This window comes from Salvelinus sp. IW2-2015, linkage group LG7, assembly GCF_002910315.2.
Source record: "Salvelinus sp. IW2-2015 linkage group LG7, ASM291031v2, whole genome shotgun sequence".
Lineage (NCBI taxonomy): Eukaryota > Metazoa > Chordata > Actinopteri > Salmoniformes > Salmonidae > Salvelinus > Salvelinus sp. IW2-2015.
Window position 1 is genome coordinate 21,217,487 of NC_036847.1, and position 26,667 is coordinate 21,244,153.

General features: G+C 44.6%; 1 protein-coding gene across 7 annotated transcripts in view; it reads left to right on the forward strand.

Moving 5' to 3' along the window:
- LOC111966578 (signal peptide, CUB and EGF-like domain-containing protein 3) overlaps positions 1-26,667 on the forward strand; it is a 177,615-nt gene that overhangs the window by 145,193 nt on the left and 5,755 nt on the right. For 2 of the 7 annotated variants that reach the window (XM_070444530.1, XM_070444533.1), the window contains 6 exons: positions 17,828-17,944; positions 25,167-25,289; positions 25,422-25,535; positions 25,662-25,757; positions 26,007-26,159; positions 26,440-26,601. In XM_070444530.1, the coding sequence (XP_070300631.1) occupies positions 17,828-17,944; positions 25,167-25,289; positions 25,422-25,535; positions 25,662-25,757; positions 26,007-26,159; positions 26,440-26,601 (765 nt within the window). Of the gene's footprint in view, positions 1-2,540; positions 2,589-6,905; positions 7,023-8,736; positions 8,860-17,827; positions 17,945-25,166; positions 25,290-25,421; positions 25,536-25,661; positions 25,758-26,006; positions 26,160-26,439; positions 26,602-26,667 lie in introns of all 7 variants that reach the window. The other 5 variants (XM_070444532.1, XM_070444534.1, XM_023991336.2 and 2 more) reach the window with 4 other exon arrangements.

Consider the following 26,667-nt stretch of genomic DNA (forward strand, 5'->3'; position numbering starts at 1 on the left):
CACACCACACCACCACACACCACACACACACACAACACACACACACAACGACACACAACCACAACACACACACACACACACACACACACACCACACACACACACACACACACAACACACACACACACACACACACACACACACACACACCACAACACCACACAGTCTTGTACAGCTAACCTTGTGGGGACATACAATTCAGTCCATTCAAAATCCTTTTTCCCTAACCCCTAACCCTAATCCTAACCCGTACTCTTACCCTAACCCTAACCTTACCCTACCCTAACCCAAAAACCTAAACTTTATACCTAACCCTAAACCTAACCCAGCTCTAACCCTAACCCTACAACTAACCCTAGCTCCTAACCCTAACCCTACAACTAACCCTAGCTCCTAACCTTAATATTTAACTTAATTCTAACCCTAACACTAATTCTAACCTTAACCCTAAACCCCCTAGAAATAGCATTTGACCTTGTGGGGACTAACAAAATGTCTCCAGTTGGTCAATTTTTACTTTGTTTACTATTCTTGTAGGGACTTCTGGTCCCCACAAGAAATTAAACACGTCACACACACACACACACACACACACACACACACACACACACACACACACACACACACACACACACACACACACACACACACACACACACACACACACACACACACACACACACACACACACACACACACACACACACACACACACACACACACACACACACACACACACACACACACACACACACACACACACACACACACACACACACACACACACACACACACACACACACACACACACACACACACACACACACACACACACACACACACACACACACACACACACACACACACACACACACACACACACACACACACACACACACACACACACACACACACACACACACACACACACACACACACCACACACACACACACACACACACACACACACACACACACACACACACACACACACACACACAAAGTTGAATTAACACACCGTAATTCCCTCCTGGACTGGTCTCCAGTGTGTTTGCACATACTATATGTTTCTATAGAGCAAGAAAGTTAACAAAACAGAAAGGAACAGCCATCATGTGGAAGTATTCAAGTGGTTCGTATAGCAAATCATAAACATCTCCAAATAGCAGGCAGAGGCAGAAATACTCAAACACACACACACACAAATGTATATGGACATGCACTCACAATCAAAAACACATGCATGCACAAAAGAGTGCACACACTCCACTTGCTCAAACGCACACATACATACTAACTTTTCAAGTGGTCCATACTGTATATCCATTCATATATACTAACTTTTCAAGTGGTCCATACTGTATATCCATTCTTACATTCCAACTTTTCAAGAGGTCTATACTGTATATTCATTCTTACATTCTAACTTTTCAAGTGGTCTATACTGTATATCCATTCTTACATATTAACTTTTCAGGTGGTCCATACTGTATATCGATCAAATGTATTTATAAAGCCCTTCTTACATCAGCTGATGTCACAAAGTGCTGTACAGAAACCCAGCCTATATCCATTCTTATGGTGGTTGTACATTTGAATGGTTTTGACAGTGCTCTGTCTTTCTGTCTGGGTACATGGCCTAGAGGCATGGTTGTTGGGGCATGTTGGGATGCAGTCATGTGACAGTAGATGTAAACAGTGCATGCTGTGTGTGCCGTTCCCTCACTGAGGTAAAGAATCCTCAACGGTTCTCATGCGATTCTATGAAAACAGAGAATGATATGGAACTGTGTGATCCCTCATTTACCTGAATGACATCAGAGGAATAAGAGATTCTAAGCACGTCGAGGAGAGTAGTGTCACACTCACACAACATAACACAACAGTAGCACCATGCTGTGTGATATCACAACTTCCGTTTTTTTTTTTTACCCCAAATGCCTGCTAGCAAAGCATGAGGGTATCTGACTGTTTCGGACCTGCCTTTTCTTACTAACCACTAACTACCTGCTATAAATGGCTTGCAGAGCTTGAACTAACTGAATGACACCCCTGGTGTTACCTCAAGTCTGTCTCCATCCTACAACTCTTGAATGCGTGGCTCTTGTATGTGCATGATGGCTTCTTTCTGCCTTTGTCGTTAGAGGTGACCCTCTTGTTCTAGAGAATGATCTATCATAGCCATTTTCTGGTTTGATTTAGAAAGTACACACCATTCTTTGGTCAGTCATTATCAATAGCGCTGTGTATCAATAGTTTTGCCCTTGTGACAAATCAATGGTTTTCTGCAACTCCTCTGGGCGTTGATTCTGAGTGTCTCATCCAGTAGAAATAGATGACCTATTTGATGTGTTTCATGAATATGCCTGCTTAGTCAACCAGCCCAGAAATGGGGGCAATTCCAGTGAAAAGTGTACCACTAATGTACAGTATTATATACATACAGAATTATTCTCATGATGACATCACCGATGTTTGGCCCATGGTCCTAATTGGAGCACTAAAGCAGTGTTTTTGCAATGTATGTGTATGTGTGTGCAGGGGAGAGGAGTCTCCAGAACCAGGCAGCCCCACAGCTGTTCCACAATGGTAAATATCTCTGTTCCTCTGGTTCCTCTCTGGGGGCTCCACTGACCATCTGACTCCTGACTGCGCCCCTTCGTCCGTCTATGTGGGTGTGGGCTGTAGGCCGACCGACCCGGGGGAAACTAACTAACCTAACACACATTGCACCCCTCCCAAAGGGGCATCATCCCTCTCTGACCCCTGACCTTTGACACCTTCCCACTGTCCTTGTCCTTCTGTGAATGCCCTTTCAATAACAATGGTGGCTGCCCATGTCAAACCATGCCTTTTCAAAACAACGCTGCTGTATTAGGAAGAAGCCTTCAACTTACCAGCACAAGACAGTTTGAGGAAAATGAAAGAAAGGTAAGAGATATATGGGATGTATTGAATACTACAATATAGAGGCTTTAGAATGGACTTCCTGGAGCTGTATCATAGAACAGCCCTTCCCAACCTAGGGTTAATCCTTAGCCAATCTGTTCTGTCTGACCCTTTCATAAACGTTATATGACTATCTTTTGATAGCTGTAAATGGATGTGCTGGTAATAGCTGGGCTAAGTGAATGGCCTGACTCAAAGTCCTCAACCTCTCTTCCAATTACTGTGATGGCTGTTTAGAAACAGGCCAAGGAAGGAGCCTGTGGTTTATTTGTGTTTTGATACAACTGCCATGAAGGGAATTAAGCCCTGTGCCGAGCAGCTATCCGTGGCCGGTTCTGAAATGCTATCACAGAGTATTAGTGCTTGAGAGGGAGCCAGAGGCATGGCCATGACTTGACAGTCAGCCACACAATAGACAGAACACAGAATACCTCTCTGTTCTAAAGTTTCATGTAGGCCTACACCATCCAACTTTTTGGATGCACAGAATCACGTATTTTGGAAGTTATCATGTGCTGTAAATGTATGCCGTTACATAGTGTGGAATGTATACTTCCACTTGGAGAAATGTACAGTACAGGTTTTATATTTCTTTCAAGATTTATCTGAACATTTAAGAGGGGGTGCATAGTATATAAAAGTCTCTCTTTCTCCATCAAACACAATATTATGATCAATTGTATTGAGAAACAATCAAATATGATTACATAACAATTCAAATCATGAAGAATACACTTCAACCCAAATTGTCTGCTGGATAAATTATGCTGTTATGATCTGACAGAAATGCCAAGAAAAATAAGCACATAAATCTGTATAAATGAATCAGACCACTGCATATCAGAGAGATTTATGACTTAATTACAAAGCTCCAAAAACCTGATGAGAGAGGGGGAGAAAGAGAGCAAGAGAGAGAGACCGAAAGCGATAGAGGCGCGTGCAGTGCATTCTCTAAGGAGATTCACTCTCAAGGTATTTTAAGAGAGATAAAGTCATTTTGTCTAAACTAATAGTAAAAGAAAGTTGTTATCATGGTCGCTCGTGCTCTCTGCCGCGGTTTCAGTCAGCTCAAACAGAGCTCAAAGAAATCGATACTGCCAAGCCTGACAAAAGCTCACCCTTTGGTTGCTTTCAAAGCTGCGGTGGTAGAGGATACTTGCAGACCATTTTCAGGGGTTGTCATCATCCTATTGTGTTTTTTTTGTTATTATTGAAAAAGTATTTGCTACATTATTTTCCTTCTTTCCAAATAACCTTGTGTACTATTTTCATAATAACCCAATTCTAACTGCATGACTACTGCTAGGTGAACTCAGAGGCTTGGATTTGGAAGAGAGAGAGAGTGTTTGTGTGTGTGTGTGTGTGTGTGTGTGTGTGTGTGTGTGTGTGTGTGTGTGTGTGTGTGTGGGAGAGACTGTGTGTGTGTGTGTGTGTGTGTGTGTGTGTGTGTGTGTGTGTGTGTGTGTGTGTGTGTGTGTGTGTGTGTGTGTGTGTGTGTTTGCATATGCTTATGAAATATTTTGTTTGACTATCCAATTGGTGGGCATTGACCACTTTGGACATATTGCCTATGTCCACCCAAATTCAATTGTATTTTATTTAGCAGCCAGCTAGAGGTATGTCTCCCCTTGGCAAACAACCAAAGCTTATCACCACATCGGTGTAATTTGCCAGTCAAATGACAACATATTGCTAGTGTAACGGTTGTCGTTGGTGGAAGGAGAAGAGGACCAAAGTGCAGCGTGGTACGTATTCATAATAATTTAATAAAGAATGAATACTGAACAAAAACAACAAACCGACAAACYAACAGTTCTGWAAGGTGCAAACAAAAACACTAAACAGAAAWTAACTACCCACAACKCARAGTGGGAAAACAGGCTACCTAAGTATGATTCTCAATCAGAGACAATGATCGACACCTGCCTCTGATTGAGAACCATACTAGGCCAAACACATAGAAATATAACGACTAGAACAAAACATAGAAAAACAACATAGAATGCCCACCCCAACTCACGTGGCTGGTCTGCCCACAGCTGTGGACGTGGCTGGTCTGCCCACAGCTGTGGACGTGGCTGGTCTGCCCACAGCTGTGGACGTGGCTGGTCTGCCCACAGCTGTGGGCGTGGCTGGTCTGCNGGACGTGGCTGGTCTGCCCACAGCTGTGGGCGTGGCTGGTCTGCCCACAGCTGTGGACGTGGCTGGTCTGCCCACAGCTGTGGACGTGGCTGGTCCGCATCCAGAAAACCCAACCCACACACATACCAGAGCTTGTGTCGCTCTCTTCTTTTTTGGCAAGCCATAATCGTCATAAATGTTTCATTACCCTCTTAACACATGATCATTACTGTTTTGTGTGATAACTGCCCCACTAAGCATTTTGGAGGCATGTCGTGACAGTTCTGCATCACCGTGCCTGCCAACTTTCTGTGCCTCACAGACAGTGTGCAATTTGGACAAACACACAGGCTGTGCCACTCATCACCACACAACACTACCGTGGTTCACTTGGAATGCTCTCTCTCTCTCTACCCCAGCGCATAGCCCTTGGACTTTCACAGGATGGCTGAGCCATCGTCTTTAATTTACAGCCAGAGCCAGGCCCATGAAGGCCCATACCAGCAGAACACTGCCTGGGGTCTCTGTCACAGTGTTGCTGTGATACCACTGTCTGTCACCAGAAGTGAAACGAGCAACAAATGCTTAAACACTTTCTCCCACTTAGATAGAATTCCTTGATTTATGATCCTTGACGGTTTGGTCTGCCTCATCATGGCTGCTCGCTGCAGCATAATGTCATGTTAGCCTAGGTATTCCCCCAAATATAAAGTTTTTTTCTGTGGAGACTTGGGCAGCTGTGCTTCCTCTGTGGTGCCACGTGTGAGAAGCCCTCTCCATACCAGTCTCAACCCTCTCAGCAGTCTGTGATGAAGCCCACAGCCAGGCCAGCTGTTCCGGTGCTCTTTATGAGATGGGTTCTTGGGTCTTTAATAGACTTATTTGTGAGTTAACTGCCGACTGGTATCCCTCATCTTATTAGAGGAAAAGTGATGCAATGTGCTTCTCTGTGAGTGATCAGCTGCCCTTAGAGCAAGATATCGTATATGAGGTTTATTTTTTTAATGGTGTTATTTTTCCAGAGTTTTTGAAGCTATTGGTGAGGGCTGCCAAAAGAATGTAACAGTAGACGGACACCAAGCTCTTTAAAGTGTGATCAAATTTCTTCTCTTCTGCGATTTGTTAAAAAATCTCTTATCTCCTACGTGAAATGTGTCAGCGTCTGTAGATGAGGTCATGAGGCATGGCCTGGCAGCCAAGCTGCCCTCCTTTCCCTGACTGACCACCCTCCATTCCTCAAATCAATCTTTCTAACGCACGGACTGGCCTGGCGAAATTGCTTTTTTATCCCCAAAATGCCTGGAAGCTCTTGTCAAAGCCAGGGTAAAAAATATATATTTTGACCACAACTGTCTGGAGGAAGAGCTGGTTTGTCCCCATGAGAGGAGTTGGTTGATGTCCTGTGAGGAAGTTGGGGGAGGAATAGGGGTGTTTTTTTAAACTCACTGCTCCCAAGAGCAGCTAAACATGCACACACGCACACACACACTCATTTGTTTATGTCTTGACATTATGCTCTTAGTACTCTGATCCTCTATTCTCCATAGTGTTGTTGTTAGTCTGGTGCATTATCTAACTCTGTCTTCTTTGTCCACTTCCCTTGAGCAAACAGGAGAAAACTACTTCAGCACTTCCTGTCTCTTATTTGTCTTGTTCTTATCCTCTTTGAAACTACACTGTACACTAATAGACATCTTTTAAACAAGCAACCGGTTTTGGGAACAGTTACACCACCTATAAAATCCCAGTGTGCGTGTGCGTGTGTGTGCGTGCGTGTGCGTGCGCGTGTGCATGTGTGTGTGTGTGTCTAACTGTGATGTATGTTTCTCTCTGCAGAGACGTGTTTAGTGAACAACGGTGGCTGTGACAGCACATGTCACGATGCAGTGACCGGAGTCCGCTGCAGCTGTCCTGTAGGCTTCACTCTCCAGCCAGACCGCAAGACCTGCAAAGGTAACCTAACACACACACCCTCTCACCTCACCCTATCAAACAAAAATCACCTGTCAATCACCTGGTTGCAGATCAATCATTCTTTCTATGTTTTCCTTTTGATCTATCTTGCTGGTTCCTTTACTGCCTCCCCTTCCATCCCCATAGCCCTCCATGTACATTGTGTCCACAGTCACAGTGGCCACGGGATTCAGGGACCTAACAGACTCTAATCAGGGAGGCATTGTGGGCTTGTTGAGGCGTGTAGGACTGCCGCTGTTTGGTTCCCCAGGTGTGGCTCACCTGACCACACCTTGCCACCCTACTCTGCCTCCCTCCCCTGCCCTTCTTCTTCTCCTCTGTCTTATTTGCTGCCTCCGTCTCTTTCAGAGCTCTCACATTGGGATTGAGGGGTAGCCCATGTCTTTCAGAGCTCTCACATTGGGATTGAGGGGTAGCCCAGGTCTTTCAGAGCTCTCACATTGGGATTGAGGGGTAGCCCAGGTCTTTCAGAGGTCTCACATTGGGATTGAGGGGTAGCCCAGGTCTTTCAGAGGTCTCACATTGGGATTGAGGGGTAGCCCAGGTCTTTCAGAGCTCTCACATTGGGATTGAGGGGTAGCCCAGGTCTTATTAGGATGCCAATAATTTAATGCTGTGTATATATTTCGTATGACCATAACCCTGAGGTAATGGGTACTGCTTTGGCAGTACATCCTTTTGTCAAGCTGCCCGTATCCTGTTACTACTGTTAAACACAAATAGCTTAATTTTCTCAAAACGTATCAAAAAGCTTTTGGAAATGTATGCGAAGAAGAGCATTGGAGTAAGAAGGATTTAGATTAGGAGTACATTTTGGGAAGATGAAAACCTAGAAGAAGAGACAGAGAGAGAAAAGAAGAAGCAGAAGAGCTCTGTGGAGAAACTCAAGACTTGATGCTGCCAAGAAGCCAAGAATAGGAGTCTGCTTCCCCTCCAGTGCTCATAACGTTAAAGCTAACAACTCTGATAAAAGTACATTGGATTTTATTAGTTTTCGTTTCAGGGGAAACAAAAGGAAAACAACCTCAGAGAGCACTGGCACGAGAAGACAAAGAGAGAGAGAGAGAGTGTTATTATTTTATTCCATTTCTGAGGCATTTATTTTAACCAGATGATGGACTGAACTCTCCCTCAAGAAACAAACGCCTCATTTACGACAATGTTTAAGATTTAATCTGAAACATGACCCAACCTGCCAGTCCCGGGTGAGCCATATGATGTATTGATTGGTTATTGACGATGAAAAGAACGGTTGAGCTGTGCCGGGCTGTGCTGCTGAGACATAGTTCTCCCCTGGCTGTCTCTGTAAGGGCTGGGATCTATTCTAACATGTGGACCCAGATCATACTCGTCTTAATGCCGGCCCTAAGGGAAAATCTCTAATGCACTTTCCTTGTGCAACTCTCTCTTCTCTTTCTGGGACGGATCTCCACTCAGCTGTGTGCACCATTGTCCTCTACTTAACACCCTTGTTCTGTTCTCGCCTGCTGCCTGGGCCCCAGAGTCATCCATCACACATGCATATTTCAGCCATCAAACACACATCACATCCTTACTCTCTATCTCTCTCTCTTCCCCTCTCTCTCTCTCTCTCTCTCTCTGCCCCTCTCCCTCTCTCCCATCCACCTCTCTCTCTCTCCCCGTCTGTGCATTAAAGTGAATGCTATGTACTGTATGTGTTTTCTGTCCGCAGACATTGACGAGTGTCGCCTGAACAACGGGGGGTGTGATCACGTATGTCGGAACACAGTGGGCAGCTTCGAGTGCAGCTGCAAGAAGGGCTACAAGCTGCTGACCAATGAGAGGACATGCCAAGGTAGGAGCCCATCCCTCCAACCAATCATCGGTCAGAAAACAGACCTAACAAGACCTGGTCATACTGCTCATGATCCAATGTCCCAGTGACCACTACTTGTTCTGTGTGCCCTTCAGCTAATGACATAGATTCCAGATGGTTATGAGTTCAGCAGGTTTATTCACCATGTTACTGAGGTGAATTGGAAGGTAATAGCATAGTCGTGATAATAATACGTTGACTTCCTCCTCCTAATTGTTTTGGCTTCAGCACGCTGAGGGAAGCTGCAGAACCAGGTATCTATCTGGCTTGTTTGTTTCTGAGATTCGGTGGGAGCCGGGGGAGCCAGCTGTAGAACAAATAAAGAGTGTGCCATGCAGAACTATGGAACCATGGAACTATGGAACTGAGCTAACTGACATTCTGAGTGGAAAAATAGACGATGTGCCTTGTCAATCAGTGTCAAGGCTGGTGCATATCAGGGACATGCCTTGGGCTCAACCCTGAAACACATCATCCTAAACATGCACATCTATACCAAGTATGCTGTTCAACTCACTGTATGGAGACCAACTGTTTCTATAATGTAACTTTAGAGCATGTAAAGGTACATGAACCTGACTATTTGGGGGAGCAATCTTTCTCTCCTCATTTGGAATCTATTTACATAATTTGGCAGATGCTTTTACCCAAAGCGTTTCACATTTAACACATACAATATGGCTCAAGGGAGAAAACACATCTTTAATGTTCCCTCCAACCAACTCAGCCATATGGTCTTGGGAATATTCCGAGCTGAGAGGAGAAGGGTGGTGTTGTGTTGTATGTGTGGGGAGCTACTTGGGAACAGTGTGGAGATTGTCAGGAACAGTTTGTTTTGTCTGCAGATGAGGGGTGTTGATAAAGCTGGCCTCTTGTTGAGTGAGGCGTTGTCAGGCCAACACGCTCTGCTGCACCCCGTGCTACACCGCGCCACGCTGGCTACAGACTCATCCGTCTAGTCTACTCCGCCAGCTCCTATCCCTCCTGCGCTCCCTGACAACTGAAAAGAAAGAAAAGAGAGAAAAGCTTAATTTCTCTAAATTGCTGTCAGGTTGTTGCAGTAATCCTGGGTGTCTGCTACACCTGGGTGACTGACTGACTGATTGGTCCATGGCAGGGAGACAGGGATTTTAGCAGGTCTATAGTGTTATTCTAGTGGACTGTTTGTTTACAGTGTGTGAAGAGGTGTTTTGTTCCTTAATATATCATGGTTAGGTAGTTCCACATGATCTTACTGTACTTCCTTGATAGGTAACTGTCAATATAGTGGCCATCTTGGCCATTTTTTCTTAATGTTTTTTGTGCAGATCTTTTTTTGAGTGGACACCTTTATCCAATGTCCTAACATCAACAGCAATATATTATACTGAAAAAATATAAACGCAACATTTTTCATAAGCTGAAATAAACGATCCCTGAGATTTTCCATACACACAAAAAGCATATTTCTCACAGATTTTGTGCACACATTTGTTTACATGCTTGTTGGTGAGCATGTCTCATTTGCCAAGATAATCCATCCACCTGGCAGATGTTGCATATCAAGAAGCTGATTAAACAGCATTATCATTACACAGGTGCACCTTGTGCTGGGGTCAATAAAATGCCACACTAAAATGTGCAGTTTTGTCACACAAGAAAATGCCACAGATATCTAAAGTTTTCAGTGAGCATGTAATTGGCAAGCAGACTGCAGGAATGTCAACCAGAGCTGTTGCCAGAGAATTTAATGTTAATTTCTCTACCATAAGCCTCCTCGTCGTGTGGGGGAGCGGTTTACTGATGTCAACGTTGTAAACAGAATGCCCCATGGTAGCGGTGGTGTTATGGTATGGGCAGGCATAAGCTACAGACAACAAACAATTGCAATTGCATGTTTCAGCATGATAATGCACAAACCCATGTCGCAAGGATCTGTACACAATTCCTGGAAGCTGAAAGTGTCCCAGTTCTTCCATGGCCTACATACTCACCAGACATGTCACCCATTGAGCATGTTTCAGATGCTCTGGATTAACGTGTACGACAGCGTGTTCCAGTTCCCGCCAATATCCAGCAACTTTGCACAGCCATTGAAGAGGAGAGGGACAATATTCCACAGGCCACAATCAACAGCCTGATCAACTCTATGCGAAGGAGATATTTAGCGCTGCATGAGGCAAATGGTGGTTGGTTTTCTGATCCATGCCCTATCTTTTTTTTAAGGTATCTGTGACCAACAGATGCATATCAAGTTTCATGTTTTTAATGTCACGTGCACAAGTACAGTGAAATTCCTTTCTTGCAAACTCAAAACCCAGCAATGCAATAATCAATAACAATGTAATACTAGAAAAACACACAAGAAATAAGAAGAAATATGAAGAACATACTAAGTAAGCATACTATATACAGGGTCAGTTCCAATATCATATTCAAAATGTGCAGGGATACTGGAGTGATAGAGGTAGAAATGTATAGGGGTAAGATGACTAGGCAACAGGATGTATGATGAACAGAGTAGCAGCAGCTTGTATGTGAGTGGGTGTGATTGTGTGTAGAGTCAGTATAAATGTATGTGTGAGTGAGCTGATGATGGAGTGAGTGTTTGTGAGTGTGTATGGCCCTCTCTGTGTGCATAGATACAGTGCAAAAATACAAATAGGTAAATAAAGATACAAGGCTAACTCCGATAGTCTGTGTAGCTATTGTGTTAGCTATTTATCAGTCTTATTGCTTGGGGATAGAAGCTGTTCAAGAGCCTGTTGGTGCCAGATGTACCGGTACCGCTTGTGGAAGCAGTGAGAATAGTCTATGGCTTGGTTGGTTGAAGTCTTTAACGATTTTCCGGACCTTCCTACCACATCGCCTGATATAGATGTCCGGAATGGAAGGGAGCTCGGCCCCAATGATGTACTGGGCTGTCTGCACCCCCTTCTGTAGCGCCATGAGATCGAGGGTGGTGCTATTGCCATACCAGGCAGTAATGCAGCCAGTCAAGATGCTCTCAATGGTACAGCTTTGAACCTTTTCAACCTCCTGAGGGGGAAGAGGCGCTGTCGCACTTTCTTCACTACTGTGCGTGTGTGTTTGGACCATTTTAAGTCTTTAGTGATTTGGACACTCTTGACCTACTCTTTACCTACTCCACTGCAGTCCTCCCCCCCTTGTAGTCCACGATCAGCTCCTTGGTCTTACTGATGTTGAGGGAGAGGCTGTTGATCTGGCACTACTCTGCCAGGTCACTAACCTCCTCCCTGTAGGCTGACTCATCGTCGCCAGTGATCAGGCCTACCACCATCGTGTTGTCAGCAAAGTTGATGATGGTGTTGGTCATGCCTGGCCACGCAGTCCTGGGTGAACAAGGAGTATAGGAGGGGACTAAACACACACCCCTGTGGGGCCCCTGTGTTGACGTCCAGGATCCAGTTGTAGAGGGAGGTGCTCAGACCCAGAGTTCAAAGCTTGGTGATGAGCTTGGAGGGGACAATGGTGTTGAACGCTGAGCTGTAGTCAATTGTAACGATATTCGTCTTCGGATGAAGAGTAGTCATCAGACCAAAGCGCAGCGTGGTAAGTGTTCATGTTATTTTTATTAGAACAGAAACACTAAACAAAATAACAAAGAGAGTGAAACGAAAACGAAACAGTCCTGTAAGGTGCAGCAACACAAAACAGAAAACAACTACCCACAAAACACAGGTGTAAAAAGGCTACCTAAGTATGGTTCTCAATCAGAGACAACGATAGACAGCTGCCTCTGATTGAGAAACACACCCGGCCAAACACACAGAAACACAAAACATAGAATGCCCACCCCAACTCACGCCCTGACCAAACCAAAATAGAGACATAAAAAAGGAACTAAGGTCAGGGCGTGACATCAATGAACAGCATTTTCACATAGGTACAGTATCTTATCTAGGTGGGTGAGGGCAGTGTGGAGAGCAATTGAGATTGCGATCTATAGATCTGTTGGGGCGGTATGCAAATTGGAATGGGTCTAGGGTGTCTGGTATGATGGTGGATTTAGTGTGTGCCATAACCAGCCTCTCATAACACTTCATAAATCAATACACATGGTTTGCAGATGTTAATGCGAGTGTAGCGAAATGCTTGTGCTTCTAGTTCCGACAGTGCAGTAATATCTAACAAGTAATCAATTTCACAACAACTACCTTTTACACACAAGTGTAAAGGAATGAATAAGAATATGTACATATAAATATATGAATGAGCGATGACCGAACGGCATAGAGAAGATGCAGTAGATGGTATAGAGTACAGTATATACATATGAGATGAGTAATGTAGGGTATGTAAACATTATATAAAGTGGCATTGTTTAAAGTGACTAGTGATACATTTATTACATTCAATTTTAATTATTAAAGTAGCTAGAGATTTGAGTCAGTATGTTGGCAGCAGCCACTCAATGTTAGTGACTGCTGTTTAACAGTCTGATGGCCTTGAGATAGAAGCTGTTTTTCAGTCTCTTGGTCCCAACTTTGATGCACCTGTACTGACCTCGCCTTCTGGATGATAGCGGGGTGAACAGGCAGTGGCTCGGGTGYTTGTTGTCCTTGATGATCTTTTTGGCCTTCCTGTGACATCGGGTGGTGTAGGTGTCCTGGAGGGAAGGTAGTTTGCCCCCGGTGATGCGTTGTGCAGACCTCACTACCCTCTGGAGAGCCTTATAGTTGTGGACGGAGCAGTTGCCGTACCAGGCTGTGATACAGCCCGACAGGATGCTCTCGATTGTGCATCTGTAAAAGTTTGTGAGTGTTTTTGGTGACAATCCAAATTTCTTCAGTCTCCTGATGTTGAAGAGGCGCTGTTGCGCCTTCTTCACCACGCTGTCTGTGTGGGTGGACCATTTCAGTTTGTCCGTGATGTGTATGCCGAGGAACTTAAAACTTTCCACCTTCTCCACTACTGTTCATGATTACAGAAGTGAGTACTACAGGGCGGTAGTCATTGTGGCATGAAGCCTTAAAGTTCTTGGGGACAGGAAGGATGGTGCTCATCTTAAACATGTGGGGATTACAGACTGGGACAAGGAGAAGTTGAAAATGAATATGCGTGCCAGCTGTTTTGTGCATGCTCGGAGCTTCCTGGAATCTGTATCTGTCTTAGGGCCTAATCCATTTATTTCAATTGACTGATTTCATCATATGAACTGTAACTCAGTACAATCTTAGAAATTGTTGCATGTATATTTTTGTTCAGTATAATTCTTAAGTAAGTGGTGTGTGGTCAGCACCTCCTCAGTCCAAGACCCAGCTGGGTGACTGGAGCAGGGACCATCTCCCACGCTGGCTAGCTGAGATCTGGCCTGGCTGGGCATTGTTGTTTGGAACTTTGGGGAGCAAAAAGGAAGAGGGAAATGTGCTAAGCATAGGCCCAAATAACACTCTTATCTATACCACCTGAAGGCAGTGCCATACGTGAGTAAAATAGCTATAAAAACAATCCTAATAAGTCCTGACTTATTAGAGATGTGGCTGTGCTGTTCGGTAAAAAGAAGAACCTACTACAGTACACAAAGTGCATACTGTAGTAAGGTGTTGGGATGTATAAACTGAACTCCACAACCCCGTTTATCTTGCTTTGAACGGCCACTGTGTTTCCCAGCTGTCAGCGGCCCACGGCCCATCAATCAAGACGCGACATGTCTGGCCTGGTCCAGGGCTTGGAGGCATTCCTCGACCCTTCCTCCCCCCTACCCTCCCCTCATCCCCTGCTAATCCCTATGAGGGCGGTGTCGGAGGGCCCTTATCAGATCCTACTAGGTCTCCCCCAGGAGGAGCATCTAGGCCTTATCTACTCTGTGTAAACAGCCTCGGCCAGGCATTGTTTCACCATTCTATTGTTGTAACATTTATTTGCTCTGAAGGATTGTTATTTTGTGTAGCTGAGGGGGGAAGAGGAGATGGTGGAGTGATTCGTAGGCCAGTTTGGCACAGCGTGAGTCAGCGTAATTGCTGCTACGGAGGAGGATTGGCGGAAGAAACCTGTGGCCTTGTTTTTAAATTTAAAAAAAATCTTATGCAGTAATATGCCTGGCACCCCATAAATAACACAATTGTAGAAATGTGAGATTGTTCAGATTGAGGGAGCAAGCAAGGGGGTTTCTGCCTGTGTTGTGTTAAAAAAACAGCAGCCACTGTTCCTTCAGTGTGTTCCTCATCTGCACGTACACCATGGGTCTCAAGCCCTGCCAACCACTGCATACCTTACCTTACCTGCTGGTAAACAACGAACATAGTCCCAGGCATCCTGAAACATCCAAGCCCATCCCTTACTTTGTACAGTGTAGTACAATACAACGCTACAGGTTGCTTCTTCCCATTGAATCATATTGAACAGAGCTGGATAGAGTATGTCCCAGCAGCAAAGCATGTACCCAGTCAACCCCAGTCCTGAGATGTTAGCTAGCATCCCAATATCCCAGAGGAGCTCTTTCAAACGAAACAAATTATGCCATTTAGATGCCAATTAATTCTATTTTTGACAGCTAAGTAAAAGTTAGCTCTTAAAGCCTTCACGCAGTCTTTTACATTTTAGATTTAAAAAAAAATCATTACTGTATTTTTAAATGATCACTGTATGACTAATAAATCACTGTGTGTTTTTATTTATTGAAAATAACCAAATATATTTTTTATAATTTATTTCCCTTTCCCTTTTGCCATTGAAATGCTCTGTCTGATCGTGTTGGTGTGTTGATACAAATTTAAATATATGTACATACACAGCTAGAGCCTACCCAGCTTACCCTAGAAGGGATACAGCTTTTGTCAAATTGCCTTCAAAACTTTTCCTAACCTTAACCTATTTCTCCTAACCTGCTACGTTAATTCTCCTAACCTGCTGCGTAAGTTATCTTAACCTGCTACGAAAAGTCAAATTTGACAAATGCTGTATCCCATTTAGTCAAAACCCACTTACCCATTCAAAGTAGGAGGATACGTATGCAAATATAAGATGACTGGTCATTGGTCAGATTGGGATTTCATGATTTGGGCCAAAAACTCCATCCCACAGGTTGAAATTCCAGGATTTTTCATTCAAACAGCTCTTACACAACAAGGGCATTATCATAATTTTCACAGTTTCTGAGTGTTATTTCGACCACATAGTGTGGAAATATCATTTAAAAAATGTACAATCACATTTTTAACTGCACTGCCCCTTAAAGCTCTACTGAGCCCCAAAATAATAAACCGATGTGGCAATACATGAAAAGCATCTCTTTCTCAGTAGCCCAGTGTTAAACAGAAATATGATTCCATTCAAGATATTGTGAAAGAGAGTTCACAACGTGAACATGAAGTGGAGATCACTTCCAATTCTTTACCTGAATGAATATCTCCTCTTCATGTTCGACATCAGCCTGTGTTCCTCCCGCCACACTGAAGACTCCCTGTCTACTCTTTTGAAAACTGATCACTTAATGGACATGGCGTTTAATCTCAACCCAAGCCCACTTCTTTGGTTGGAGGTGTTCTTACAAGAGGCTTGTCAAGTAGAAAACTCATTGGCTGTGTCGCATCCGTAAAATATAAACGCAAAATGCAACAAAGATTTTACTGAGTTACAGTTCATATAAAGAAATCAGTCAATAAAAATGTATTCAATAGGGCCTAATCTATGGATTCCACATGACTGGGCAGAGGCGCTGCCATGGGTGGACCTGGGAGGGTATAGGCCCGCCCACTTTGGTCTCAGACGACCCCGTAGGTGAAGAAGCCGGATGTGGAGGGCTGGCGTGGTTACACGCGGTCTGTGGTTGTGAGGCCGGTTGGACGTACTGACAAATTCTCTAAAACAACATTGGAGGTGGCTTATGGTAGAGAAATGAACATGGAATTCTCTGGCAACAGCTCTGGTGGACATTCCTGCAGTCAGCATGCCAATTGCACGCTCCCTCAAAGAGAGAAAAACTTTTTCTGGAAAATGTCTGGGATTTTTTATTTTAGCTCCTGAAACATGGGACCAACACTTTACATTTTGCATTTATATTTTTGTTCAGTGTAGTTTGGTAAACTATGATTTCAGAGTAGCTTGCCCAACACTGGTAATTGCAGTCATTTAAACATCGGATGGTAGGCTTCTGAACCCAATGTCCTCCACCTAACTTCCTGTATTATGTTAATGGTCTCAGCTCCAATGTATTCACAGGCAGGGAGAATGATATGTATGAGTATAGGTGCATTTATGAGTCCAGTGGTGTTCCATTTATCTGATAAAGACAAGCAGGGAATACGGATAGAGAAAGCAATGCAGTGCTGGGTGGCAGGGGGCAGGGTCAGGGAATACGGATAGAGAAAGCAATGCAGTGCTGGGTGGCAGGGGGCAGGGTCAGGGAATACGGATAGAGAAAGCAATGCAGTGCTGGGTGGCAGGGGGCAGGGTCAGGGAAGTTGGCTGGAGAGGTATGGGCTATTTCCTATAGACAGACATATTCATGACTCTCTGCTTCTCAGACAAATTATTTCCAATTGGCTTCAGAACAAAATAATGAGACATTTTCAAGATAGTGAGCTAGAGGGAATGTTCATTAAATTGTCATTTTTTTTGTGGACGAAACAGTAATATGGGGAAATGATTGACAGGTAGTTCGAGAATTGAAAAATGGTCCAAAGCTCCTGTTATCAGTAGAGGAAACATACTCCTGTTCAGACTCCTGTTCAGACTCCTGCTCAGACTCCTGCTCAGACTCCTGCTCAGACTCCTGCTCAGACTCCTGCTCAGACTGTCAACCAATGTCTCATTCCAAACAAAATGATTTTCAATTTTAAAAAACATTTTGTTATTTGCCAGGTCGCATTGCAATTTATTACTAATCCAAGCTGCCATAAATCATTTTTTTTTCTCATTATAAAATCTTAAATGAGTTGTAAGAAGTTGTGTATGTGAATAATGTGAATTCATACCCATGTCTCTATATTTCCCCTCTTCCCAGACATTGACGAGTGTTCTTTTGACCGGGCGTGTGACCATTCCTGCGTCAACTCCCCCGGCAGCTTCCAGTGCTTCTGTCATAAAGGCTATGTTCTCTACGGTCTGGCACATTGTGGAGGTAAGGTGGCACTTCTCCCGCCTCTCCAGGTCTCTGTACACTATTACTCACCCAGCCCACCACACTTTCTCTAGATCGTTATCCCTCGTAACTTGAATATTCATTGGCATTACTTCATCTAGTTTTTATACCAGCTGTATTTTGTGAAGTCTGTTTGTATGGCTCCTTATTCCATATTGCTCATCAGACCAGTCAGTCTAATGCTGGCAATCCCGAGTTGGAGGAAGACTGATTTAGCCTTGATTTTGTGACATGAGTAGTACACAGTTGCACTAAAACAAACAACTCTTATAAGAGGACGTGCTTGATGGTGTGTGCCAGATCTGCAGGGCAGAGAGAGAGGGACCTGTTTGAGCACATCAGGCTGTTTCAGCGGCCCTTTGATGGTCTGTGTATCACGGGTCTGAATCTGATGCTGTCTCCAGAGACCTCTCAGCAGAGGGTCTCTCAGAGGAGGTGTAGGACATTGAGAGAGAGAAGTACAGAGAGAGACAAGAGAGACACAGAGAGACAGAGAGAGAGAGAGAGAGAGAGAGAGAGAGAGAGACAGGAAGAGAGAGAGAGAGAGAGAGAGAGAGAGAGAGAGAGGAGAGAGAGAGAGAGAGAGAGAGAGAGAGAGAGAGAGAGAGAGAGAGAGAGAGAGAGAGAGAGAGAGAGAGAGAGAGAGAGAGAGAGAGAGAGAGAGAGAGAGAGAGAGAGAGAGAGAGAGAGAGAGAGAGAGAGAGAGAGAGAGAGCAAAGAGAGAGAGAGAGAGAGAGAGAGAGAGAGATGAGAGAGGAAGGTCACAAAATGGGACGAACACCAAATTGAGACTCTGTTTGCAGAATTCTGCAAAAATATCCTCCATGTACAACGTAAAACACCAAATAATGCATGCAGAGCAGAATTAGGCCGATACCCAATAATGATCAAAATCCAGAAAAGGAGGCGTTAAATTCTACAACCACTTAAAAGGAAGCGATTCCCAAACCTTCCATAACAATGCCATCACCTACAGAGAGATGAACCTGGAGAAGAGTCCACTAAGCAAGCTGGTCCTGGGGCTCTGTTCACAAACACAAATAGACCCCACAGAGCTCAAGGAGAGCAACACAATTAGACCCAACCATATCATGAGAAAACAAAAAGATAATTACTTGACACATTGGAAATAATTAACAAAAAAACAGAGCAAACTAGAATGCAATTGGGCCCTAAACAGAGAGTACACATTGGCAGAATACCTGACCACTGTGACTGACCAAAACTTAAGGAAAGCTTTGACTATGTACAGACTCCTTGAGCATAGCCTTGCTATTGAGAAAGGCCACCATAGGCAGACCTGGCTCTCAAGAGAAGACAGGCTATGCGCACACTGCCCACAAAATGATGTGGAATTTGAGCTGCACTTCCTAACCTCCTGCCAAATGTATGACCATATTAGAGACACATATTTCCCTCAGATTACACAGATCCACAAAGAATTCGAAAACAAACCCAATTTTGTTAAACTCCCATATCTATTGGGTGAAATACCACAGTATGCCATCACAGCAGCAATATGTGCGACCTGCTGCCACAAGAAAAGGGCAACCAGTGAAGAACAAACACCATTGTAAATACAACCCATATTTATGTTTATTTATTTTCCCTTTTGTACTTAACTATTTGCACATAATATGACATTGAAATGTCTTTATTCTTTTGGAACTTTTGTGAGTGTAATGTTTACTGTAAATTGTAATTGTTTATTTCACTTTTTTTATTATCTACTTTACTTGCTTTGGTTTGGCAAAGTTAACATATGTTTTCCATGCCAATAAAGCCCTTAAATTGAAATTGAATTGAGAGTGACAGAGAGAGAGAGACAGTGAGAGAGAGACAAAGAGAGAGAGCAACAGAGAGAGAGAGGGGAGAGAAAGAGACAGAGAGAGTGAGAGACAGAGCGACAGACTATGTACACACACAAAACACATAGCTTTCCAATTATTTCTTCTCCATTCTTGTTCGTTTTGACAGGTCTACCAATGCAGGAATGTTATGATAGCATATTTCCAGCACATGGAATGTAATATGTGTGAATGAGAGGGCAGAATAGTTGCCTGGCATAAGAGCTGTGTGTGTATCTGTGTGCCATTCTAGAAAAGTCCTACTGGTGATGAATGACTCTCCCTCCCTCTTCTAGTCTACACTGTCGGAACTGTTAGATAACCCTGAGATTTATGTTGCTTCCCCTGCACCTCCTCTTCCACAGCAGTAACCAAGGTTGTGTTATTCCCCACCGTAGTTTATCAGTTGAAATATAGCTGCCAAACACTCCAGAGACTGCTGCTCAGTGCTTAACAATGGACTCACCCTAAATAACCCCTATTAGGTCAGTGACCTGCTGTGGAGGCCTGTCATCACTGGCTTCAGCTGACATGTGAGAGAGACTACCCTGACTGAGACAGGAAAACCACATGGTGGAGTTACACTGTGGCGTTAAAGTGAGAGAGGCATGTATGAGGTTATACGCTAGCTGTAGAGTAGATGTTACTGTCTGATTATTCCATCTGAATGAATCAATATGTTGTTTACATAAAACCAAGTTGATATTTGATCATTAGAATACAACTTATTGTATTTGACTTGTATTGTATTTGACTTGGTTACAATCACTTGATAAGCATAGCGCCCCATCTCGACAACATCTGGTGAAATTGCAGAGCGCGAAATTCTAAATACAAAAATGGTTAATATTAAACATTCATGAAAATACATGTGTCATACATCATTTAAAAGCGTAACTTCTTGTTAATCCAGCCACTCTGTCAGATTTCAAAAATACTTTACGGCGGAAGCATACCATGCGATTATCTGAGGACAGCTAACAAAATCTTTAAAAACATTTTACTAACAAGCAGAGGCGTCACAAAAGTCAGAAATAGCGATAAAATAAATCACTTACCTTTGAAGATCTTCCTCTGTTTGCAATCCCAAGGGTCCCAGCTACACAACAAATGGTTTTTTTGTTTGATAAAGTCCTTCTTTATATCCCCAAAAAGTCGTTCCAGTCATTCCAGTCGTTCAACATGCAGACAAAGCAATCCAAAAAGTTACCAATAAACTTCGTCCAAACAAGTCAAACAACGTTTCTAATCAATCCTCAGGTACCCTAATATGTAAATAAATTATACAATTTAAGACGGAGAATAGTATGTTCAATACCGGAGATAAATAACGAAGTGCGCGCCCTCATCCACGCGTGCCACAAGACTACAGTCCAAATGAGAGCCACCTTGAAAAACTACAAATTCTAGCTCATTTAAAAAAAACAAGACTGAAACCCTTTCTAAAGACTGTTGACATCTAGTGGAAGCCATAGTAACTGCAATCTGGGAGGATTTGCTATGAAAATCCCATAGACAAGTGTCTGAATAGGTGGTGACCTCGAAAAAAAAATATCCGGATGGATTCTCCTCGGGTTTTTGCCGGCCATATTTTCTATCCAATACTACCAATTATATGCATATCCTAGCTTCTGGGCCTGAGTAACAGGCAGTTTACTTTAGGCACGTCAGTTATCCGAACTTCCGAATACTGCCCCCTAGCCCTAAGAAGTTTTTAAGAAGACAAGGTACCCCATTCTCTACAGACATGGTGCCCTCTGTTTACTGTTGACCTTCACAGTCAAACTGTGATTAGCCTATTCTACAGCCTCTCAGTCTCACTGGAGTCTGGGGCAGAAGAATGTGTGTCTGCGTGTCAGGGAGATGACAGGTATTGATGCCTATTGAAGGAAGCAAGAGCCGGCGGGTGAGCTAGCTCATTTTCATGTTTCTTTTCGTTCCCCCCTGGAGTTGGAGTAATGTCTTTGACACCAGCGGATGATATCATCCACAGACAATAATGATGCATGAGGTCAGCATTCATGTCAATCTGAATGTCTTTTTCTTCTCTCTCTTTGACTCTCCCCTCTTATTCTCCAATCCCACATTGGCCTCTGGGATGAATGAGTTGATTTCTTCTGAGCAAACAGAAAGAAAAACAGAGCTTGCTGTAGAGAGGGCTTGACAAAGGTTTACTCAAAGTTTTTTTCACATTTCAAGCTTGAGAAGAAAAATAGAAACTCTCTCTCTCTGTCTCTCTCTCTCTCTCTCTTCTAACTGGTATCATCTCCTCTTGCTGTCTTCTCTCTGTCTCATCTCTTCTCTACCTCGTCTCGGTGTACTCTTCTCGGGTCTCGGTCTCTGGTCGTCTGGGTCTTCTGTCTCTGTCTGCGGTTCATCTTGTCCCTACGAGTCTGCTCTTCTCTCTCTCTCTCCTCTCTGCATGTCTCCTCTTCTCGATCTGTCTCTCCTTTGGCTGTCTCTGGCTCCTCCTCTTCTTCTCTCTCTCTGTCTCTCTCTCTCCTCTCTCTCTCTCTCTCTCTCTTCTCTCTCTCTCTCTCTCTCTCTCTCTCTCTCTTCTCTTCTCTGTGTCTCTGTCTCTGTCTCTGTCTCTGTCTCTCTCTCTCTCTCTCTCTCTCTCTCTCTCTCTCTCTCTCTTCTCCTCTCTCTCTCTCTCTCTCTCCTCTCTCTCTCTCTCTCTCTCTCCTCTCTGTCTCTGTCTCTGTTCTCTCTCTCTCTTCTCTCTCTCTCTCTCTCTCTCTCTCGTTCTCTCCTCCTCTCTCTCTCCTCTTCTCTCTCTCTCTCTGCTCTGGTCTCTGTCTCTGTCTCTGTCTCTGTCTCTGTCTCTGTTCTCACTCGTCTCTGTCTCTCTCGTTTCTCTCACTCTCTCTCTCTCTCTGTCTCTCTCACTTCGTCCAATCTCTCTCTCTCTCTCTCTCTCTCTCTCTCTCTACCTACTCTCTCTCTTCTCTCTTTCTCTTCCCTCTCTCCTCCTCTCTCTCTCTGCTCTGCTCTCTCTCACTCCCACTCTCACTCTCACTCCCACTCCCACTCCCACTCCAAATCTGCACGTCTCGCTCTCTCTGTCTCGTGTCTCTGTCTCTTCCTCTGCTCGTCTCTCTCTCTCTTCTCTCTCTTCAATCTTAGAATTGGAGTTATTCAAGGTGAAGGTCAGAATTCTTCAAGACAAGCAGCTTGACAGACAGATACAATCTCCTTTTTGCTTTGTAGCCAAACACAACCCAGACGCAACGAACTATTGTGAAGTCATATCATCTACCTCGACTGGTTGGGAGGAGGAGCCCAGTGGAGGCTTGCAGACTGTTTTAGTTGTCACGCTGAATAAGTCAAGCTAAAATCGATATGTGCGTAGTCAGGCAGGCCACATCAGTCAATCGACGGTAATAAGAATATTTGTGGGTTTCTCTTCCTGAGTCCTCCCTGTACACGTAAGCCTGAGGCTTGGCCCAGCACCAACTCACTCAACCTCTCCCTTGCGGCTGTTGTCGCCCGCTCATTCCTCAGCACCAAGCACACTGCCTGCCTGCTGTCCTTCATTCATCCTCGAGCCTCAGCACCAAGCCACACTGCCTTGCCTTGTCCTCATCGATCCTCAGGCCTCAGCCCCGAGCCACACGTGCCTTTGCCTTGTCCCGCCTCATCGCTCAGCACCAAGCCACACCCCCTTGCTGAGCGTGTCATTTTCAGCCAGAGACCACAACCCCTGCCTGTGGTCTTCCTCATCCCTCATATCCCTGGAGCCGACAACCTCGCGCTTGCCTTTGTCCTCCTCATCCTCAGCCTGATAAGCCAACCGCTGTTTGCCTTGTCAGCGTAACGCTCGTACCTCATCCTGGAAGCTTCACACCGCCGTGCCTTGTCCGTCCTCGTCCTCACAGCCGAGCCACGCCGCTTTGCCGTATGCGCCTTCGCTCCAACTCAGGCGCCGTGAGCCAACTACTCGAACTCTCGCTCTGGTGTCGCTCCCTCGGTCCTTCAGCACCGGGAGCCACACCGCCTTGCCTTGTCCTCCTCATTCCGTCAGCCCCAAATCTGAGGCCACACCGCTTCTGCTGCTTGTCCTCGCGTCGAAGCCTCAAGGCCCTGAAGCCACACCGCCTTGCCTTGTACCTCTCTCAAATACTCTCCCATGCGAGCCGAAGCCACGCCGCTTTGCCTTTCCCTCCTCATCCTCAGCCTGAGCCACACCGCTTTGCCTTGTCCTCTGGTCCTCAGCGCCTGGAGCCAGCGGACCGGCTCCCTTAAGTACCTAATGTTCCTTTCAATCCGTCGGAGGCTCAGCACCGAAGCCACGCCTGCTTTTGCCTGGTTGCCGTCCTCATCCTCAGCCCTGAGCCACACCGCCTTGCCTTGTCCTCCTCGTCCTCAGCACCGAGCCACACCGCCTTGCCTTGGTTTTGGTTTATGTGTGTTAAAAAGTTATTATCATTTACTCCTCTCTGGTTCCTCCAAGTGTTCTTCTTCCCAAAGAGAGAGAACTTTGGTGGGAAGAGAAGTTTCTGACAAAGGGAAAATGCAAAGCAGTGATATCACGTCCTGGATTCAAATGAGAAATCAGGCCTGTTTATCAAAACAGACATTCATCTTTTGTAGAAGTGATCACTGACAGTAGAACTGAGTGAGTGAGTGAGTGTGCATACAGTACCAGTCAAAAGTTTGGCCACACCTACTCATTCAAGGGTTTTTCTTAATTTTTCTTAATTTCAACCCAATTGAGATGGTTTGAGATGAGTTGGGCCGCAGAGTGAAGGAAGGGCAGCCAACAAGTGCTCAGCATATGTGGGAACTCCTTCAAGGCTGTTGGAAAAGCATTCCAAACCCTTGAATGAGTAGGTGTGTCCAAACGTTTGACTGGTACTGCATGTCTATGTGTTTGATGTGTTGAATTGTTGCCTTGTGGATTTCCACTCATATGAGTGTATTGGATGCTGGGTCTAGACATACAGGTAACTGTGATAATAAAAGTGTCTGGAACTCTATTGGAGGGATGTGACACCATCTTCCATGAGAAATTCTATTTTGTTGATGGTGGTGGGAAAAGCTGTCTCAGCCACCGCTCCAGAATCTCTCATTAGTGTTACAATTGGGTTGAGATCTGGTGACTGAGACACACACCCTTTATACCCCCATGCTCATTTGAGACCCCTTTTGAGATATGTATTTCTTCTTGCCATGGTAGCCAAAATAATGAGCAACTGGGCATTTTTATGCATAACCCTAAGCATTCTGGGATGTTTTAATTGCTTAATTAACTCAGCACTGGATTTCAAAATATTTTGTATCTCAAGTTTTTATCTTAAGTATTTACTAAAGTTTACCTGTACATGGTCATAACTGTCCATTTTCCTCTGCAGATATTGATGAGTGCAGTATAAACCGAGGTAGCTGTAAATATGGCTGTGTTAACACTCAGGGCAGCTATGAGTGTACTTGTCCAACTGGATACAAGCTGCACTGGAACAGGAAGGACTGCATTGGTATGTAACAACACCACCACCCGGTGGTCAGTACATAGAAACACACATTATGGCTTGGTTCCAAAGTCATGGAAAGGATGTTGTAATTGATGAGTAGTGTATGATTGTGATGTTGTTTTTATGTTCATTCAGAGCTGGTGAAATGTCTGCCTGGCCTAGCTCCCAAGACCACTCTGACCTGCAGTAAAACAGGCAAGAAAGAGAGCTGCTCCCTCACCTGCACCTCCAAGGCTCACTATCTGGCAGGTAGAGGCATCCATATACAATATCAGCGTTAATACACATTGTTACAGTTTCTATCTCAAACATTGTGTGCTGTTGATTTAAATGACTTCTGACTGAAGCTGTAAAGATATGTTGGATCATTTACAGAATCTGACAGCAGCTATACAGTGAGCTGTGGCATCCCCATCCTACGAGGCAAATCCCCAGCCAGACTGAACACAAGCAGCAGTCCGAGCTGCATAGGTACAGTGTCCTACAGAGGCATTCTTAGGACTTAGGTAGAAGGTTGCAGATGTAGCTAGGGTTAGGGTTAGGGTTAGGGTTGCAGATGGATCTAGGGTTAGGGTTAGGGATTGTGGTCAGTATCAATGGGTTTGTATATTGTTCCTATCTGTGCCACTGCATATATGCAACTGTTGTGGACGGAATGGTTCTATTGTAGTGTGGTCCTCCTCTACACCCATCCACCTGCACTGCTCTGTTTGCCTGTAGAAACAGGGGCCCCTCCAGTGAAGCAGACCGCCTCTTTCAAGATCAAAGATGCCAAGTGCCACCTGCACCCCAAGCTGACAGGCAGGGCTGAGGACAGGGGCCGAGCGCTGGGGCCAGGTGAGGGGCCACATCTGGCCTACATTCCAGACCTTGGTAATGATGACCTTACAAAAAAACTGACAATTCAACTACAGTGCATTCTTTTTTTCTGTATGTCTCATATTCAGTGTGTGCATATTCAACAGCAAATTTGTAGGTAAGTGGGTCTCTGTGTATTTGCTACATAGTAACCCTCACTGTGATTATCTGCGATGAAGCCAGTAATCTGTCTAACATATGCTGCTAACAGACCACCCCACCCCTAACCCATGAAAGACCCAGCATTGATGTTGACAGTAACTTACAATGTTGTTTTACAATAATGTGTCTCTAGGAAGTGGACAGCCCTGCAATAACTGCCTGGTTACGTTTGTCAACCTCAAATGTGACTCCTCCAAGAAGGCCAAAGGGCGTCGTGTCCGTAACCCCACCAACAAAGAAGTGACACGCATCACCCTGGAGCTCGAGGCGGAGGTCAAGCCAGGAGACACCACAGGTCAATCAGTATTGAGATTTACAAGATGTCTGCTTGGATATACCTCCCTGACACTGTGATTGACTG